At 37.3% G+C, this 20,075-nt stretch overlaps 1 protein-coding gene and 2 long non-coding RNA genes across 3 annotated transcripts; 2 read left to right on the forward strand and 1 right to left on the reverse strand.

The window, feature by feature from the left end:
* Nucleotides 1-2,209: 2,209 nt before the first annotated feature.
* LOC130721880 (uncharacterized) lies at nucleotides 2,210-5,511 on the reverse strand. The gene is made up of 3 exons (XR_009013683.1): nucleotides 5,067-5,511; nucleotides 2,980-3,042; nucleotides 2,210-2,584 (listed from the first exon to the last, which is right to left on the reverse strand). It is a non-coding gene; the product is annotated as an uncharacterized LOC130721880 (long non-coding RNA).
* A 252-nt stretch (nucleotides 5,512-5,763) lies between these two features.
* LOC130724150 (uncharacterized) lies at nucleotides 5,764-6,545 on the forward strand. The gene is made up of 2 exons (XR_009014442.1): nucleotides 5,764-6,158; nucleotides 6,251-6,545. It is a non-coding gene; the product is annotated as an uncharacterized LOC130724150 (long non-coding RNA).
* Nucleotides 6,546-13,983: 7,438 nt separating this feature from the next.
* Nucleotides 13,984-19,105, forward strand: LOC130722433 (cellulose synthase-like protein D1). The gene is made up of 5 exons (XM_057573153.1): nucleotides 13,984-14,809; nucleotides 14,961-15,774; nucleotides 16,370-16,745; nucleotides 17,141-17,543; nucleotides 17,710-19,105. The coding sequence occupies exons 1-5, from the start codon at nucleotides 14,220-14,222 to the stop codon at nucleotides 18,665-18,667; spliced, it is 3,141 nt and encodes a 1,046-aa protein (XP_057429136.1). The 5' UTR covers nucleotides 13,984-14,219; the 3' UTR covers nucleotides 18,668-19,105.
* The last annotated feature ends 970 nt before the right edge of the window (nucleotides 19,106-20,075 follow it).

Raw genomic sequence — 20,075 nt, forward strand, 5'->3', positions numbered from 1 at the left:
ACCATGGTATTATCTATTGAAATAATTTCACTCGATTCGAATATGATAAATAAGAGTGTGTCTCTTTTTTTTTTGTCAACGGATCAAATGTCATCCAGTAGTAGGGTAAAACCCAAAGAGAGGCCCAAGGCTCAGATACACATGTTAGACTACACTTCCCGATTTACACTTACAAGATAATCAGGGTCGCATTAAAGAGACGAGAGCTAACCTCACCGAGAAAACTTAGCTTTTCCTAATTGAGACTAACAACATATCAAACATGAACAGAACTAAAAGTTAAAACACAACCAAAAAACTCCTAATCTCTAACCAGGTCTTGATTTACTAATCTCCAAGCGAAAATTTAATCTTCTGATTTTTGTGTCGCTTTTCTAATATCCAAGCCAAGCCGACTCTGCCGGAACTGCACCTGCATTCAAGGCTGTTATAAAAAAGGTCTTGGAACTCTTGAAGAGTCACCAAACCAAGAACAGAACTGAGGAGAGAGCAGAGACAAGCCACTGGAAGTGAGAAGGAGAGCACAGCAAAACAGGGCCAAGGGAGGGAGGCAGTGGGTCACGACCGCGGGGTGATTCCGGTGGTGGTGGATGGCAGTGGGAGTTGGTGAAGAGGCCGAAGTTGTGGATCGGAGGTCGAGGTCATGGATCGGAGCCTGGTTGCTGGCAGCATGACTGGTTGTTACAGATCGGTGGTGGGAGGAGGGGCAGGCAGTCGGCGGAGGCCAAACGGTGGATGGAATGTGGTAGTGGCCAAAAGAAAAGACAAAGCAAAAAACTCACTTGTTTGGGTAGAAATCCACCTAATGTGGAAGAAAACCCACCTAATGTGGGAGAACATATCTACCTAGTGTAGAGAAGGATCTCACTAGAGGAGAGGAACCCCCAAAGGGGGTGAAACTTGTACCTTGGCGGCATGCCCTAGCAGAGAGAGTTGAAAGGTAAAATGATGTCTTGTGCAATTTTCTAGTGACTGGTTGATAAGAGTGTGTCTCTTTAAAATTGAACTTTCGATTCAGGCCAACCCAAGGGTTAAAGTCACCAAAGCAAGGACTTTAGGCTTCAAAAAAAAATAACCAAGGAAAAAATGCTTCAAAAAAATATTTTTTACTAAGTAAAAAAAAACCCCAAAAAACTAAGCGTTAATACTAAGTTAAAAAGGTCTAAAAAACAGGCATCAATTTAAAGTTTGCTTTAAGCCCCATTTAGTGTTGGGCCAACCTTGTTTCGATTTCAAGGGTTCACACTTTTAAATTTTAATCACTGCAATATGGCACTTAGGGTTTTAAGAAAAGTCTTGAATTGTCTACGAAATTAAAAGATTTGGCAAAGAATTGTTCATTAATTTCCCTCAATGTTGAAACCGTTGACGGCATTGAAACGTGGCACGTGACGTTAAGACCCATGCGTCATTGCGTTGTCATAAGAACCATATTTCAACAAAAGATTAATTGAGCATTTATTAAGAAATTTACATAATTATTTATTTTTTAAATTAATTTTAGAAAATTATTAAAATAAGCTTAAAATCAGTTATATGTATACATAGAAACACGATCCGCTTATAAAAATAAGTTGAAAACGGTATAAAAGTGTAAAATCATGAAACTATATTTTTTTTTTGAACTTCATGAAACTATATATACTTACATAAAATCTTTCAAACACTTGCATAAACATTTATGATTAGATACTAGTACTGGCTATAAACCATGCACCCATATGTGCTGCTTTCCATTTTTTCATGGTTTTTTTTTGAAAAATGAAAGATATAATATTGAAGAAGGAACAGCTAGGGAACAAGACTCTCCATAATGAGCCCAAAAAGAAAAGAAAAAACTAACAGGAAGACAGAAAAAAGAAAACAGCAGCAAATGGTATACATATGTATCTCACAAAAGAAAACTGAGTCACTCATCCTGATTGGATTTTTAAAGAGATGTGGTATAATAAAACCCGCTTGAATATAGCACAAGAGGCCACTAGTACAAAAAATAGATAAGGTAGCGGTTAAAATATAGCAATGGTAGTGGTTATAACCGCAGAAAGGCAAGGCGTAGCCATTGAGCATGTGCAGCAGTAGCGGTTCATAACCGCTACCTTTAAACACTAAAGACAGCGGTTGTTTTTTAAGGAACCGCTACCAATACTGCAGAAATGATACCACCAGCAAACTTCAAACGTAGCGGTTATAACTGCTGTCTTTGTTTAAATATTAACAACAAAGGCAGCAATTCCAAACCGCTGCGTTAAGTTTTATTTATTTTTTAAATGTACTGTATGAAACGTAGGCAACTGGCCTTCCTTACTAAAGAAACATGCTAAAAGAATTTCCAAACCAAAATTTACATAGTTCCCAAGTATCTTGATTATGTAATAATATTGACTAGAAGGAAATACAATTAAAACATGACAAAGTTCATCTTTTAAGGTTTCCAAACAAAATAGGCTAAAATAAACATACATATAAGTGTATAACCTACACATATAATAATGAAAGAGTAGGTACGATACAAAAAGATGACAGCTAAATTCCCCAATAGCTTGCTCATCAAGATCCAAAAGACTTCACTATCTCCATAAACCTGCATCAATAAAACAAAAATCCAAACAAGTCAACATGTGATAATACAATTACAACATTATCAAAGCACGAGCAAAGAGGGCTATGACATTCACACCGCTAAGCCATGAACCTCTAAAATCAACCGACACAATTAAATTCAGGTCCTCACATCTTCTATTTTAGGTACTCTAGCAAAAGTAAGATTTTAACAATGAACCCAACACTTGGTTGTACCATTATTTTTGCAAAAGCTCAATTGAAGTCTGAAGGTTATTAGAACATGGATTAAATATAATAACTAAACTATGGATTAAATTTAAAACAGCAATCGATAAATTTAGAATTGATAAAATACAAGCAATAAAGTCCAAACAAAGAAAAACACACAAAATAAAGATAAATAAATGTCATTACCTGTATTGTTTCTCTCTATCACAATCACCTTTGTGCTCATGGCCTCGCAATACCACTCTGAAGCTGCAAATCACCAGATACGTACTAGAAATTCAGCTATTTTTATGAGATTAGAGAGCTTAAAGTAAAAGGTGTACTTTTCAAGGAATAGTATGGAATTACACAGTTTAAAAACTAATAGCATAGTTTGTTTAACATGTGCATTGTACATATCTTTCATCACAATCTCATTTGTTAATTGTTTAATCAATAGTTACTACTCCACAGTTTAGTGCACTCCTCACTTTAATCTAAACTTTTTCCACAAACCTAACAACCAGGGATTTCAGATCAAATGTGTAACAACAAAGAGAAGTTATTACAAGACAGCGAATGAAATGCAAATGATTAAGAGTACTCAAACATGCTGCATTCAAGTTAACAACAGAAGATTAGCGTTTGTGGCCAGCTGGATGGTACTAGTAGTTGTGGTGGAACACAATCGTCAGGTCCCAAGTTCAAATGTTGATAACAGCTATGAAGTTTACAACATAAGCTTATTATATAATTCATAAAGAACCAAGCAGGCTGCAGTTTTAGTTTACTGCAGATGCTTATAATATAGTTGATAAAGAATTTCTGGTTCTGATATATGTTGCTGTTATCTTCAAAAACAGCAAGGATTTCTGGTTTTCTTATCTATCTGTTTGCAGCAATGGTGAGGATCTAATCGGTTTCGTCTTTACTGGTTTGCTAATGCTTGAGATTTTTGGGCTGAGCTAATGAAGCTGTTGAAGAAGCTGCAGGGGACTTTTACTTAGTGCAATTTCTGCTGGATGTTGTTGGAGCGCCTAGGCCTATTGGAGAGTAGCCATTGAAGTGAAGATGGTTTCATTTATCTTATATGGATACGGCTGGTTCTGTTGCTCTGAGGTTTTTTGCGCAGTGGTGAAATAGGGGATAAAATTCTGATCTATTTTGCTGTGTGTACAGCGAAAATAAAGGGCCGGTTTTTTCTTTTTAATAGGCAAAAGAATGTATTAAAATAGAAGTACAAGAGGTACTTCAACCCAATACAATGAAGAAGAGAACAAGGGAAAGGAAAAGAACACGAAAAAGTATAACAGACCTAAGACAAGAAACTAATCCATCCCTCCATCTCAAACATCTTAAGAGAACACTAAAAAGCCACAAATGACTATAAAATCTCCTCAAGCCCACCAAAACAAATCCACATTGCCATCAAACCGTGGTAGATTGCTTGAAACAGATAGCCATCAGAGACAGGACAAAACAAATAAAAGCCTCCAATAGTCAAGATCAATTAACTCCAATCAGCATAATCAACATGGTACCTTCCTCAAATCTGTCAACTGCAGTATGTACAATCCTCTAGGCACAACAAAGATCAAAGAAAAGGAGTGAAAAAACAGAAGTCACCTACAGCTCAGCAAGCCTTTCAAAGTAAGTCCAGAGACAAAACAATAGGGTGCTGTCATCTCATAAAGCTGGTTTTGAAGGCTTTAAATTGCTGTGCAATAAGCAATGCTACAACATATAGAAGATGATATAATATAAAACAACTATCCCCCTCTAATATTTTCTTAAGGCAACATAAAGTTTAACGAAAAGCACAAAAAATAACACCACATTAATTCTTTTGTGTGCCATCAGACAAGGAGCCCCACGAATCAATCTTTTTTTTGGTTCAAGAGTTAATTACATAAACCACAAATCTAATGTGAAACAAAGTTCAGACAGCACAGACATAGCTATGGAATACAGTAATTTGTAAAATTCAGAAGTTTAAAAGAGAATCTCTGAGTTCAAAAATGAACTTAAAACATTCATTGATACACAAAGCAATAAGTTGTTACATTGCAGATTAACAAGGAAAAGAACTACCTATCACCCAATACATAAAACTGCTGCTAATTTCTTTCTCTAATCTACCCTAAAAACATTGCAACCAATCTATCAAACTCATCACCCCCAATTCTTGCCATTTGTTTTTCTTGACGGCAAAACTTATCCTCACCCACAGATAAGCCAGACACAGCAATTGACCATATATAATACAAACTTAAAAATCAAAAACTGTAGATTACCGGCAAAATAGAGATGACAGCAACAACCACGAGATGAGTTTGACAACAAGACGGAGTACGACGCCAATAATCACAAAGAGACGGCAACACCCACAAACCTCGCAGCAACCGTGGCGGCAACAAGACGAGGAAGACAACCACAAACCTCGAAGCAACGGTGGCGGCAACAATTTCTGGTGGCTGTTAGGGCACGAGATATATGGCGAAAAGATGCGTGCAGAATGGGAAGCAAAGACGGTAGCAGCAAGTTGTGGAGTAGGCCGCCAAAAATCTATGGTAACTGGTGTGGAGTAGGGCGCGCACGATCTATTAGTGGAGAAACCCTGCAGCTCTTTTTTTTTTTTTTTAAATGATAAAGTAGCAAACTTTAAGGTAGCAGTTCATTTTTACCCGGTACCAAAGCCCACCTTCCCTATTTTGTTACTTAGTCCACTACCTATGTTTGCTTAAAGGTTGCGGTTGTTTTTTTAACCACTACTTTAGCCCCCTCCACACTAATTAATATAAAAAAAAAACGTGATAAGGTAGTGGTTCTTTTAAAACTGCTACCTTTAGGCCGCTACCTAATCCTTTTTGTGGTGTAGTGGGCACAAAGGTCACACAATATCAAAAAAAAATTCCTAAAACCAAAACCTCATCTTCTCTTCTATTTATCACCGTTGATCTGTCCCATTTTCTTCAACAGGGGTTACTTTCATCAAAGTTGTTGTAGTCATGGAAAATATACGCAGTTTCCATGTTAATTGTTAATCAAATTACATGGTAATTTCCTTTTTATTGAATATTGTGGTCACACGATGCATTTATTCCCCAAATTTTTCATTATAAATACAACTCTCATTGTGGCTATTGGAAGCACCACAAATTTGAAACCATTCGTTCAATTCCTTTTGCGAAAAAAAATAGCTTTGTTTTGTCAAAAGCCCTTAATCTTTTTTTTCAGGATGAGCAATAATACCAATATTCCAAAGGCTCTTACTCCTACAAGGCCTCCTCCACCTAAGGGCAATACCTCCGGGGGTAATAAGCCACCATCTAACAAGGATATATTTTACCCCAAGAATAGATAGTAGATTTCCAATTTCTGTCAAGGTAATATGCTATTGAGAATTTATATTAATATTGGATCAATGATCATGTCTTTGAGTGTCTGCTTATTTATTTTGTTTTTATCTGTCATGCAGGTTTATGTACAACTGGGATGGAATTGTCATGTTTCGTTACAAAATGTGTTTGTTCCTTGTTTTTGAACTTAATTAGGGTTTGATCTTTATATATATCTGATTCCAATAATAGAGATTTGATGGAGGGGACTGTTCTTATATAATCTCTATCTATGTAGCAAGCAATTCTATTAGTCGTTTCTTCTTGTAATTGTGTGTCAGTGTGTGTGTTCCTTCTTGTAATCGTTGAAAAACTTTGAGCAATTGAATGCATATGCAAAACAAAAACTTTGGTAATGAAAGTTAGTTATGGTCAGTTCTTGATTAATTTATTTTTTAATGATGTGATCGATTGTGATGAACAAGTTTTAACTTGACCTTATCATAAGTCAGCTCATGTGTGAAAAATATACATCCGGTCTATCACGTTATGGAATATTTTCAGCGGATCTTTGACTAGAATAATAAGGAACATGAAAGAAAAGGAGTATTAATTACTAATTAGTATTTGAGAAAGACTTATTCTGAATTAAAACTAAATTAATGCATGTGGATAATAATTTTAATACTTCATATATGCAACTATAATTATCTTAAAAGTTTAAGCAATTATATAAGAGTCACATGAATGGTAGGAGAGATATATTAACTCTAGGAGTCAATTAAAAAAATAACTCCAAATCTTGACCCTTCATTTTATTAGAAAAATAAAGGTTGAGATTAAAACTTCAAGGCTTAATTAATTGCAACATTGGTTCCTAACGTTTACAAAAGTCACGATTTTGGTCTCTCACCTAATTTAATTACATAAATCGTCTCTCACCTAACACTCCGTGAGCAACGTTAGTCATTCTGTCAATTTGCTAACGGAAGGAGACTGAGGTGGATTAATAATCTGACGTGGACAAAAAGACAAAACATCACCCGTGTTCTTAATCCTCAATTTGAATTTTGAAAACGTAAAAATCAACACCTTCTTTTCGTCAGATTACAAATTCTCTTTAATCTGGATCAATGGTGGCTACGTTAGAGGGAGCAACCTCCACAACAACAACATCAAAATTTCACAATTGAGAAACGCACGATAAGGGTGAATTGGATCCAAAGTTGAATTCACAATGTTTCGGCCACTGGGGCCACAAATGTAATAGGAATGGATCCAAAAAAGCTTAAAGTTTTTGGTCACGATTTTGACCAATTATACGACTGGTTTCATAATAGCTTAAAATTGTGACCAATAATAGGATGGTAATCTTGATTCATGAGTACAAGAGAAAGATGCGAAACATGCGGCAATTGAAAAAACTACCATGAAATGGGTGAGGCTCCAGTTTGAGGTAAATTAGGCATATATGATGAAAACTAGAAGAAGGTTTTTACGTTTTCAGTTTTCACGAATAGAAGGAGGAGGAATCCTGCTAGTGGAGGTCATGTGAGAGGTTTTAAGTTTTAATCTCAACCTTTATTTTCTAATAAAATGAAGGGTCAAGATTTGGAGTTAGTTTTTTAAATTGACTCCTGGAGTCGATATATCCCTCCTCTTATAATTATATTATATTTTAATATGTTACAGAATTCATTTGGCTCAAAGTGTGGAGAATGCATCTACCATGTGCTTAAATTAAATTCCACGCTTTTATTAGAATAATGAGGGCGATAAAGATTTTACTCTAACTCTGAACTACTTGGTTACAATGGCTCCAAAACCATGTTAAATGACTAATTATCCAAAAAAAATTAAACTGTTGGATAAATACGACATAAATGATTTTATATTATAATATTCATGTTTTTTTATAGATAATATTCATGTTTATAATTACCAAAAATATACCTTAATTTTTTGTTACAAAAAGGAAAATAATCTCTAAGTCTAAAGGCTTCGACCCAATTTTCGGGGTAAGCACGTCAAATATAGAAAATTTTCTGTTCAACAAATTCAAACGGTCAACACAAATAGAACTCAAATTAAAGCAGCTGAGGATTCATATGGAAGTGATGTTCCCGGAAAATGAGTACCAACTACCAACTAAAACCATACGACGAAGATTTGATTAATTAGACTTGTCTACTAAACGAATTCGGTCGGTTTCGGATCAAAAACGTCAATATCAATTAGTGAAAATCCCCAAATCTTTAGATTCATTGTCGTCCATTCACCGGCGACGGGTGGTTTGGGTTCAATTTTATCAGACAACGGTTTTGTCCGGTCAGTTAGCATCTAACTAAGAGTTAAAGCACCAGAAAAATAAAATGCCCATGAAGGGGGAAGAGAATGAAAAAGATGCAATTTTTCACTAATTCATATTGCAATACAAAAAATGAATAATATCTCAAACCTGAACCTGATCCAAGAGGAAAAATGTAAATTTCAAGCATCCAACAACACTCAAAAAAACTGAAGAGATGAACAAAGGAAGAAAAAGGAACGCGAACCCAAAAAAGTCGGGCTTTTCATCTTCCAACACTAGCAACAGTGACAAATACAAGCAAACCCCAATCATAACAATAGTACACACCTCAACTTTATCAATTTTGCAGATAGACACAAATATCAAAATAAAAAATCGTTGATGGTTCGAGTTGAAGCCATGAGAGGTGGGGCTTTCAGATATGAAGAAGAAAGGCGAAGTGGTGGTGGTAGCAGTGTGGCTTGTGGGATCTGTTGCGACAAGCGGAAGAGAGAATTTGCGGTGGTGGTTGTGCCTCATGAGAAGAGAGAAGAGGTGGTGGCGACGTAGGGAAGACGACGAACACGTTATGGGTTTTTTTGGTGGTGGTTGTGCCTCATGGGAAGAGAGAAGTGGTGGCGGCGGCGTAGAGGAGACGACGAAGTGGTGGCGCAGAACAAGAGAATACTATTAAATGGGGCTCAAAATGGGGGCTCCAGCAAGGAGATCCCCTTGCCCCTTCCTATTTTTAATTGTAGCTGAAGGTCTCACTAGTCTACTAAGACAAGTTGTTGCTCAAGGTCTGTTTTCCCCTTTTAAAATTCATGATCAAGAAGGGTTGGATGTCTCTTTGTTACAGTTTGCAGACGATACTATTTTTTTGGGAGAAGCAACGATGCAGAATGCGTTCGCTGTACAGAGCATTTTAAGGTGCTTTGAACTGAGTTCAGGCTTGAAGGTTAACTTTCACAAAAGTAAAATTGTAGGTGTACATGTGGAGGATAGTTGGATGAATAGCGCGACATCCCTTCTTCTTTGTCGGCGTATGGTGGTGCCTTTCATCTATTTAGGGCTGCCAGTGGGTGGGAATCCCCGAAGACTTTCCTTCTGGAACCCGGTGACTAATAACTTACAACTCAGATTGTCAAAGTGGAAGGGGCGTCATCTTTCTTTTGGTGGGAGAATTTGTCTAATTAAATCTGTATTGTCCTCATTACCACTGTATTTCGTGTCTTTTTTTAAGATGCTGGCGGGAGTTGTTGCTAAGTGTTATAGCATCATGAGGAGATTTCTCTGGGGTGGTTCGGAGGGAGAAGGGAAAATTGCGTGGGTTAAATGGGAGACTATTTGTAGACCAGTGGAAGAGGATGGTTTGGGGGTGATGGATTGGAGGACTTTTAATTAGGCTTTGTTGGGTAAATGGAGATGGCGTATGCTAACCGAAAAAGATAGTCTTTGGTGTAAAATTCTTACTGTTAAATATAGAGGGGTTGTTAGGCCACGGGACTCATAGTGGTGGAAAGATCTAATTTCTGTTTGTGAATCTTCTGAGTATGGCAGCTGGCTTAAAGATGCAATTTGCAGGAAAATTGGTGATGGTCGTGACACTCTTTTTTGGGAGGATGATTGGTTCGAGGATGGACCTTTGATGACTTTGTTTCCACGCTTGTTTAATCTTTCTGCTCATAAACAGGGTACTATTTCTGAGTTGGGATGCCGGACAGATTCAGAGTGGAGGTGGAACTTTATTTGGACTAGGCCCTTGTTTGATCGAGAGGTGGCCAAAGTGGAGGATTTGAGAGACATGCTCAGGAGCTTCTCACCTAGAGAGGGGAATCGGGATACATGGGTTTGGACAAAGGAGGTTTATGGAGGCTACAGTGTGAAATCAGCTTACTGTCTCCTTCATGGTGAGTTTGAGGTTGTTGATGGAAAAATATTCAGACTTCTTTGGTCTTTAAAGGCTCCGCCTAGCATAAAGGCCTTGTCGTGGAAGGTGTTTCTGGGTAAAGTGCAAACCAGAACAACCCTTGCACTTAGACATGCTCTCCCAATTAATTCTATAACAACATGTGCTTTGTGCTCAATTGAGGAGGAGGAGGTTTCTCATCTGTTTTTTGGATGTCCGGTTGTGTGGAGAGTATGGTCGAAGGTTTGTGAGTGGCTTGGCGTAAGTCTGGTACAGCCGCTGTAGCGGGTGCTCACTTTGAGCAGTTTGGGAGCTGTATTGGGAGTGCAAGTAAGTTTCGACAATCACTGTCTTTGATATGGGTTGCTGTGATTGCTTCCATATGGTTTCACCGCACTAATGTGGTTTTCCGGGGGGGGGGGGGGGGGGGGGGGGTTGTGTGGAGATTGAGAGAATTGTGGAGTTGATACAGTTCAAGTCTTGGTTGTGGAAAAAGGCGAATGATAACAACTTTGTGTTTTCTGTTTTTGAGTGGACCATGAATCCTATTTACTGCTTATAGATACATGTTGGCAGATGAAGTATTCACATAATGTCTCTGGTTTGCGGATATATTCATTTGTTGTGGGTGTCTTGGTTATTTTGCTGGTATGGGGGAGTGGAGGGTGGTTGTTTGTAGATTCAGGTTCTGATTGCTATCATAAGAGGGGATATGCCTGATTAATTATTTGTGTGGCAGCTTGATGAGCTCCTTTTTCTACTCTGCCATGGGAATGGAAACCTGGTTACTTATATTGGTCTACATCATGGGCTGGGTACTATTTTGCAGCATTGAAGCACGTATAATTTCTTTGTGCTTTCATTTCCAAAGACTATGTTTGTTTCTGAGGGTGGAAGATACTCTTGGTGGCTGGTTACTGATGCAGTTTGTATGGGGGTATTATTTTTAGGCTCAAGTTTTTGTAACACTTTGCTAATTTGGTCCTCTTGGTGGTATTTAAAGTTTAGATTCTAAGAGGATTCTTGTTATTTTGTGATCTCTTCTTTTCTCCCTTCTTTGATGTATTATGGGTTGAGTACCCCTTGTGCTCCCATTAATGCATTTCTTTGCCTATCAAAAAAAAATCGCAATGTTGTCCTGCGTCTGTCTTTTGAAAAATGGTCAGCTTAACACTCATTGTTGGTCGGCTGACCGTGGTCATATAGTATATGAATATGGCTGACATAATCCGGAAGCGGTGGCCTAGTTAACATTTTTGTGCATATGACCGACTTTATATGGAAGTGTTTGCTTATTTCCTAGTATGGGAATATATATGGCTAACTAGGTGTTGGCAAGTTCTCAATATACAAATATGGTTGACCTAATGCAGAAGCGTTGGTCTAGTACCCAGTATGAGAATATAGTCGACTTGATGTGGTACTCCGTCATGCCGGTTCATAATCTCCCAAGACACAACCTTAAAAAAGGGAAAATGTGCCTTCAAATGTCATCTACACCGAACGGTTTGTGGAAGGTAAAGATCTTTCGTTATCAAACTGTGGGGGACGACTTTTAATTGGCTATATATATTCTTCTAACTTTGTAAAAGGTTGAGGCATTCTTGTGCTACACATTAATACATTTTAATATAATTTATATTAAAAAAAGCAAGACCATTCGACAAGCCCCCATAACACTAACACTCGGTTTGGTTGTGAAGAAAAAGATAGAGAAGAGAGTAGAGAAGAGAGAAGTTGAGTAGGGAGAAATATGTGATAGATTGAGTAGAACTATTGAGTTGTTTGGTATGATAGAGATAAAAAAGAGAGATGAGAAACAATGAGGTGAAAGAGAGAGAGAAAATTAAGTTTTAATTAAAAAAAAATCATATTTAAATGCAAAAAGTGAAAGGTGGGTGTGAGATGCGATTAGTGGTCCACTAATTGACAGAAACGAAAAAAAAAAAGAAAGAGGCAGCCCCATTACTATTCCTTTTCTCTCCAAATTGGAGAGACCCAAAAAAGGGATGGGACCCACCTGCCATATCCCTCTCCCTTCTCTCCCTCACCAAACAAGGTAAGAACATATTTATCCATCACATTCACTAGAGTGTTTATACTTCATTTTTTACAATTTTCCATAGTGCCACATCATCTAAACCATTTACAAATTTTTTACTCCAACCCAAAAACTCTTAAAAGTTTCTCTTGTAGACCCCACAATCAACTACATACTTTGGGGAATTAAATAATAAGTAAATATAATAATATTTTATATGTACATATTTATGAGAGACACATGAGAGAGAAATGTCTACACTACCACACCCAAATTAGACATGGTGGAAGAACCATTTCTTTCCAATGGTGTGCGACACTTGTGGGAGAGTCTCTTAGTGTGAGACACTCCCATTGGAGATGCTCTAACTTCCCTCACCCTCCTTCTATATCTCTTCCTCTCATCTCTCTCTACTCTAACTCTCCACAACCAAACATAGTGTAAGCCTTGAAAGGCGAAGTGTTTCCAAGCTTCTTTATCACCTCGGTTGATATACATCAGTTGATCATCACCTGCGTTTACCTATATGTATGAGACTTTTTTGAAATGCATGACCTTAGGTTATTGTTGTGGACCTTTATGCATGTTCGGTGTCGAGGGTTCTAAATGTTTCCCCCCACCAATAGTTGAGTCATAGCCTTTAGGCCTTGTTTGGTAGAAGAGAGTTAGGGGAGAGAGAGATAGAGAAGAGATTAGAAAACCACCCTTGTTTGGTGGAAGGGAAGAGAGAGAGATAGGGGGAGTTGCAGAGGTGGGCCACACACCTTTTTTCAATCTCCCCAAATTGAGAAGAGATGGGGAGCTAACGTGCTTTTATTTTATTTTTTGCCAGCTCTCGCACTTTACTGGCGGTTTCAAGGTGCCATAAAAGTAGCTTGAACCGCCAAAAAGCATTTAATGTTGAATAAAATCATTTTTTAATATAAAAAGTAACTTTTTCTCTTCTCTCTGCCCTTCTATCTCTATCATACCAAACAATCTATAAATCCACTATATTTCTCACATATTTCTCTCTACTCAACTTCTCTATTCTCTCTTTCATGTCTCTCTCTTCTCTACCAAACAGAGTCTTAGTGTGCGAAAATGAATTGTATAAATATATAAAAGAGTGATATTAAACCAATTCTCATATAGTTTTGTGTCACACATAAAACCAATAGTGGGATCAACATGAAAATTCTTTTCAATATATTTCTTATGATTTTTAAGTAACTAAGATCGAATGGAGGTATGTAGCAGTGGCTTGAAATTTCCTGTTCTTGCCTTGGGACCACGTACCTTTGTCCTGATGGGTTAAAATTCCCTTTATATACTCTCATTAATGTACTTTGACCTTTAAAAAAAACTTTGGTGAAAGGTTGTTTTATTATATTAATTACTACACTAAAAAAATTACATAATTTTATCTAATAAGTGAATTTACCCAAAAAAAAAATTGTTTTAATTTTTTGTGAACGTGAAATCAAAGCCATAATACAAGATTTCTGTAAAGCTATTGACTTGTTCACAACCCAACAATGTAGCTCGTAGGGGAATTTTTTTTTTCTTCATATAAAAATGGTAAGAAAAATAAAGAAAAATGTGAGAGAGGCTGAGCATGAATTGAGGAGGTGATATGATATTCGTTCTAGAATTCTAAACTGCGAAGATCTCATAGAAGTCATTTTCAAACCAAAAATTTCCTCTCTTGTTAAAAACCAATCCAACAACCTTAATGGTTGCATGGAGGAGATTCATGTTCCCTTTAATTTTCTCCAACAGTTAATAACAAAAGGACAAAGATTATTACATCAAAACTCTTCATACAAGATTTCAAACGAGTAGAAGAACATGCAAATGTGTCTAAAAAGGTAACGGAGATTGACAAAGATGACAGGTTCATCAAATTCACCACCAAAATCATCCTCTTCCGGTGGTCGGCCACCACAATCTGTGAAGTTTTCGCGGCGCACTTCGAGCGGCAGGATTGTGAATTTGTCAAGAGATGATGACGCAGATTTGTCTGGTGAATTTGCAGGCCAAAATGACTACATTAATTACACTGTCATGATGCCACCAACACCAGACAACCAACCTGAAACCTCTGATTCTAATAAGCAAGATGGTACAAGTGGGACCACGAGGTTCGCCTTAGAATCTCAGCAACATGGAATGAAGGGTGATAGAGGAGGAGGAGGAGGCGGTGGTGGTGGATCCAAAATGGAAAGAAGGATGTCTGTGTTGAACTCACAGACTAACAGGTCCATGTTATTAAGGACACAAACACAAGATTTTGATCATAACAAATGGCTTTTTGAGACAAAAGCGACTTATGGGATTGGGAATGCATTTTGGCAGGAGGATGAAAATTCTTATGGGGAAGACAATATTGGAATGAGAAAGTCAGATTTCATGGACAAACCATGGAAACCACTCACTCGGAAAGTTAAAGTTTCTGGCGCTATACTTAGCCCTTACAGGTATTTTTTTTATAAGGCAAAATGTATTGAATTACGAGTACAAGTGGTACGTCAACGTAATGCTGATAAGAATGTGCATAGTTTGTGCATCATATAAGGTCTATAGAACATATCTTAAGAATTTGTTTAATCAAGTTTTAATTTTGAACAGGATGTTGGTGTTTATTCGCATAGTAATACTAGCCCTTTTCTTATCTTGGCGAATTCAGAATCCAAACTATGATGCAATGTGGTTATGGGGAATATCAGTTGTGTGTGAAATTTGGTTTGCTTTCTCTTGGCTTCTTGACATTCTCCCAAAACTCAACCCCATAAACAGAAGCACAGACCTTGCTGCTTTGCATGACAAGTTTGATACACCTTCTCCTTCCAACCCAACTGGTCGATCAGATTTACCTGGCGTTGATATTTTTGTTTCCACTGCTGACCCTGACAAGGAGCCACCTCTTGTCACTGCCAACACCATTCTTTCCATTCTTGGTGTAGAATACCCTATTGAAAAGATCTCATGCTACATTTCAGATGATGGTGGTGCCATTCTCACATTTGAAGCCATGGCTGAAGCTGTCAAATTTGCTGAGGTTTGGGTACCTTTTTGTCGAAAACACAATATTGAGCCAAGGAATCCTGATGCTTACTTCAACATAAAGAAGGACCCTACAAAGAACAAGAAACGACCAGATTTTGTGAAGGACCGTAGATGGATGAAGAGAGAGTATGATGAATTTAAGGTCAGAATCAATGGACTTCCTGAAGTAATACGAAAAAGAAATAAAATGTACAACTCTAGGGAGGTGAAGAAGGAAAAGCAGATGATTAAGGAGAAAAATGGTGGAGTTCTACCACCAGATGAGCCCATCAATGTCACTGAAGCTACATGGATGGCTGATGGCACTCACTGGCCAGGGACTTGGCACAACCCCACAGCTGATCACTCTAAAGGTGACCATGCTGGAATCTTGCAGGTACTATCTTTGTTCTCTTTTAAGGCTTTGTCTACTGTGGACTAAGAAAAACATCAGAGCTTCTCTGCAAATTGATTTTAATACATAGAGATCATATTGTAGTGAGTGTCAGTTGTTAAAATATGGTTCAAAGGGGAATAATTTATTGACATAGTCCAATAGAACTGTCTCTTTTAATTCCCTCCATCAACTTTGTAATTGGATTAAGTGTATATTTTGGAACTCATTAAGTTTTAAAGTTCAAAGGAGAAATGCTTTTGAAAGAAGCTACCAACTTTTGTAAAGGAGAAGCAATTCTCGAAAGATTTAATCTGAAATCAAACATAATGTTACTTGGTACATAGAAGTTGGTCCAAAAAAATTTCAACCTCTCCCACTGAAATCATACATAACACATGGAATTATTATCTGGAAATTTATGTGTGAGCTATTGTGCTTCTAAAAAATTGTATGTCATTATTCTTATTTCTTTTGTGAGAGAATAATATAAGGAAACTGCTGTTATTTTGTTAGAGTACATACATATTGAATACACACTAGTATTGTGATTTTTGTGTCATGGAGAATATTGACTTTCAATATTAATAACTTACAGATATTGAGCAAGGTTCCAGAGCATGACCCAATAATAGGTGATACAGATGAGAATGGTCTAGATTTCACAGGCATAGACATCAGGATTCCAATGTTTGCATATGTTTCAAGAGAGAAGCGACCAGGGTTTGACCACAACAAGAAAGCAGGAGCCATGAACGCCATGGTTCGAGCCTCGGCTATATTGTCCAATGGCCCCTTTATACTCAATCTAGATTGTGACCACTACTTCTATAACTCCCTTGCTATAAGGGAGGGTATGTGCTTCATGATGGACCGTGGTGGTGATCGTGTATGTTACATTCAGTTTCCACAAAGATTTGAAGGGATTGATCCCTCTGATCGATATGCAAATCACAACACTGTCTTCTTTGATGGTAAGGTTCGAGATTTCACTCATAACTAGTCATTAGTTGAGTGAATGCTAAATTTTGTCCTCGAAAGTGAAAGCTTTCAGACAAGTTAGTCCCTATAAGAAGAAAATACATGCGGTTCTTGATTGTGTCGAATTTCGGTCAAGTTAGTCTTTATGCTCGGATAAAACATTTGTCTAACTTGACCGAAATTTGACAGAATGAGGGACTGCAGACAATATTATCTTCTTTTAGAGCCTAACTTGTTCGATACTTACACTTTCAATGATGAAATTGAGTATTCACTCACCATTAGTCATTCATAGGATGTCAAAATTAGACTAAATGGTATTTTGGTAACATTTCCAATTTTATGTAAGTATATATCTACCTGTATTTAACAATGTGTACTTCATTAGGAAATATGAGAGCACTAGATGGTCTCCAAGGTCCAATGTATGTGGGGACAGGTTGCATGTTTCGTAGGTATGCATTGTACGGGTTTGAGCCGCCAAGATTCATTGAGCACACAGGCGTGTTTGGCAGGGTGAAAACAAAGGTGAATCGTAATGCACTGCAAGCAAGATCACATATCGATGATGACACAGAGCCCCTCACATCTGATGTAGAAGCTGGTTACCCACAGAAGTTTGGTAACTCAACTATGTTCACAGATTCCATAGCCGTGGCTGAGTTCCAAGCAAGGCCACTTGCTGATCACTCATCCGTGAAAAATGGCAGGCCTCCCGGAGCACTTCTCGTTCCACGTCCTCCGTTGGATGCTCCGACTGTCGCGGAAGCAATTGCTGTCATCTCTTGCTGGTAGTTTGCTTGTTTATCTTCTCATTTTGGTACCAGACTTGCTCACTCAAAGATACTTAGAGCTAAGTACCTTGGCACGCAAGTTTGGTACCAATTTAACTACTAATATTTCTTGGTAAGGCATTATATATGTTGAAGCAGGAATGGTTTTGATGTATAAATGCAGGTATGAGGATAAGACAGAATGGGGGGATAGGGTAGGTTGGATTTATGGGTCAGTGACAGAGGATGTGGTGACTGGTTATAGAATGCACAACCGTGGGTGGAGATCTATCTATTGCATTACAAAGAGAGATGCTTTTCGTGGCACAGCCCCTATAAATCTCACTGATCGCCTCCACCAAGTGCTAAGGTGGGCAACAGGTTCTGTGGAGATTTATTTCTCAAGAAATAATGCCTTCTTTGCAAGCAGGCGCCTCAAGTTCTTGCAGCGAGTTGCATACCTCAATGTTGGCATCTACCCTTTCACCTCAGTGTTTTTGGTCATGTATTGCTTCCTTCCTGCACTTTCCCTATTCTCTGGACAATTCATAGTCCAAGGCTTGAATGTAGCTTTCCTTACCTATCTTCTTCTCATCACTATATGCCTCACTCTTCTCTCACTCCTTGAAGTGAAGTGGTCAGGCATTGCACTAGAGGAATGGTGGCGAAATGAGCAGTTTTGGGTGATTGGTGGCTCTAGTGCTCACCTTGTTGCTGTCATACAAGGTTTGCTAAAGGTCATAGCAGGCATAGAGATCTCATTCACACTAACCTCTAAGTCAGCAGGTGATGATGAAGATGATGAATATGCTGATCTTTACCTTGTGAAATGGACTAGTCTCTTCATCATGCCACTAACGATTATCATTGTTAATCTCATTGCCCTTGTCATGGGGTGCTTAAGGACCGTGTACAGTGTGATACCACAGTGGAATAAACTCCTGGGAAGTGTGTTCTTTAGCTTCTGGGTGTTGTCTCATATGTACCCTTTTGCTAAGGGATTGATGGGTAGGAGAGGAAGGGTGCCGGCTATTGTTTATGTATGGTCAGGTATCCTTTCCATTACGATTGCACTTCTTTGGATTTCAATCGACCCTCCAACTGAAAGTTCCTCAGGAATGAGTGGAACTCTTGACATATGAGATTTTTAGTGTAAACCAAAAATATCATTTACTGAGACGAGGACATCTACTTAAGCTAGAAAATTTTCGTGTCAGTTGATTTACGCAGTTAGTGCTACTTGAAATATGACATGATAGCAAATAAGAGTGCATGTACAAGAATATTTCAAAGATGAAAAAAGGATAATCAATGCATGGTTACATTCCTTCAATTTATATAGATAGAATTGTAAAAGAAATCATAAATGACGCCTATGAAGGCAGAAAAATGTACAATAGAAAAACCTTTTTTATATTGCTCATGGTTAGTATAACCATTTTTTGTATATTAGTGCTTTTACTCGTGAATTGCGGTGAACTTTGCTCTTGTGTTTGAGACATTGATCAAATACTTTAGTTTATACAAATTCAACATGCTAAAAGTACTATTGGGTGAGACTTTTACGCCAAAACACAATATATGAAATATCACACAACCCGCAAAATCTCACAAATTATATATATATATATATATATATATATATATATATATATATATTGCTTCTAGCTAGAAGTATGAAAAATGTACCTAAATGTTAAAAGGTAGATTGACACTTGAGTAAAGTAAAACAGAGGATCAAGTGGCTGGCATATTGACTATGCCTCCGGTTTTTAATTATGTTGTAACCAGCTTTTTGTAATCATTCATTTTACACATTCAATAGAAATCTTTCTCAAAGTATGCTTCATATGTTCTCTGTGTGATCTTTCTAGAATCATACGTGATGGGAGGAAGTAAAGCCATGAGACTATAACATGCAATCACGCAATAGAGCATCTAACTAAGAACTAAATCTGTGAGAGCCAATAGGACCCAAGTTTGGTTGGTGAAAACTTGGAAGAATTTCTCATTACATTTTAGTCATCGAATGGAAAATTGAATGACATGGTAATTTCAAAACTTTTGTTATTAAATTAAACTCTTATAGAAATTCAAGATTTATGTAAATTTCTTCTAACTAACCCTTATTCTGTAATTATCAATAATCATTTATGGAAATCAATTGTAGGAAAAAATATATAGCATAAATTAATATTAATAACATATGCTAATCAAAATATGATAATTTTATACATCAAATCAATTTTAGAAGATTATTTGATATAAGCTGTCCAATTGAATGAGCTTGCTAAGAAAAAAGGGTAAATGAAAATTTCAAAGATCAATCTGAACTCTGAAAATACTGATATAAGTAAAGATTCAAGTTCAAATAATAAATGTAAGGGAGGCAAAATCATATAGGAGAAGTGCGAAAGCAAATAGTTCACCTCTTAGTCTTGCTTCCCTTTCTTCTCTTCTGTTGATTCAAGAAGATCTCCCAACACGTTGTCGTCCAAATACTAAAACTCAGCAACTTCCCTCTGTTGTTCAGCAGAAGAACTTCCTATT

Source organism: Lotus japonicus, chromosome 6, assembly GCF_012489685.1.
Source record: "Lotus japonicus ecotype B-129 chromosome 6, LjGifu_v1.2".
Classification (NCBI taxonomy): Eukaryota; Viridiplantae; Streptophyta; class Magnoliopsida; order Fabales; family Fabaceae; genus Lotus; species Lotus japonicus.

Coding starts and splice junctions, on each gene's coding strand:
- LOC130722433 (XM_057573153.1), top strand. CDS start 14,220: ATGACAGGTTCATCAAATTCACCACCAAAATCATCCTCTTCCGGTGGT. Junction 16,746..17,140: donor CAACACTGTCTTCTTTGATG/GTAAGGTTCGAG, acceptor GTACTTCATTAG/GAAATATGAGAGCACTAGAT. Junction 17,544..17,709: donor ATTGCTGTCATCTCTTGCTG/GTAGTTTGCTTG, acceptor GTATAAATGCAG/GTATGAGGATAAGACAGAAT.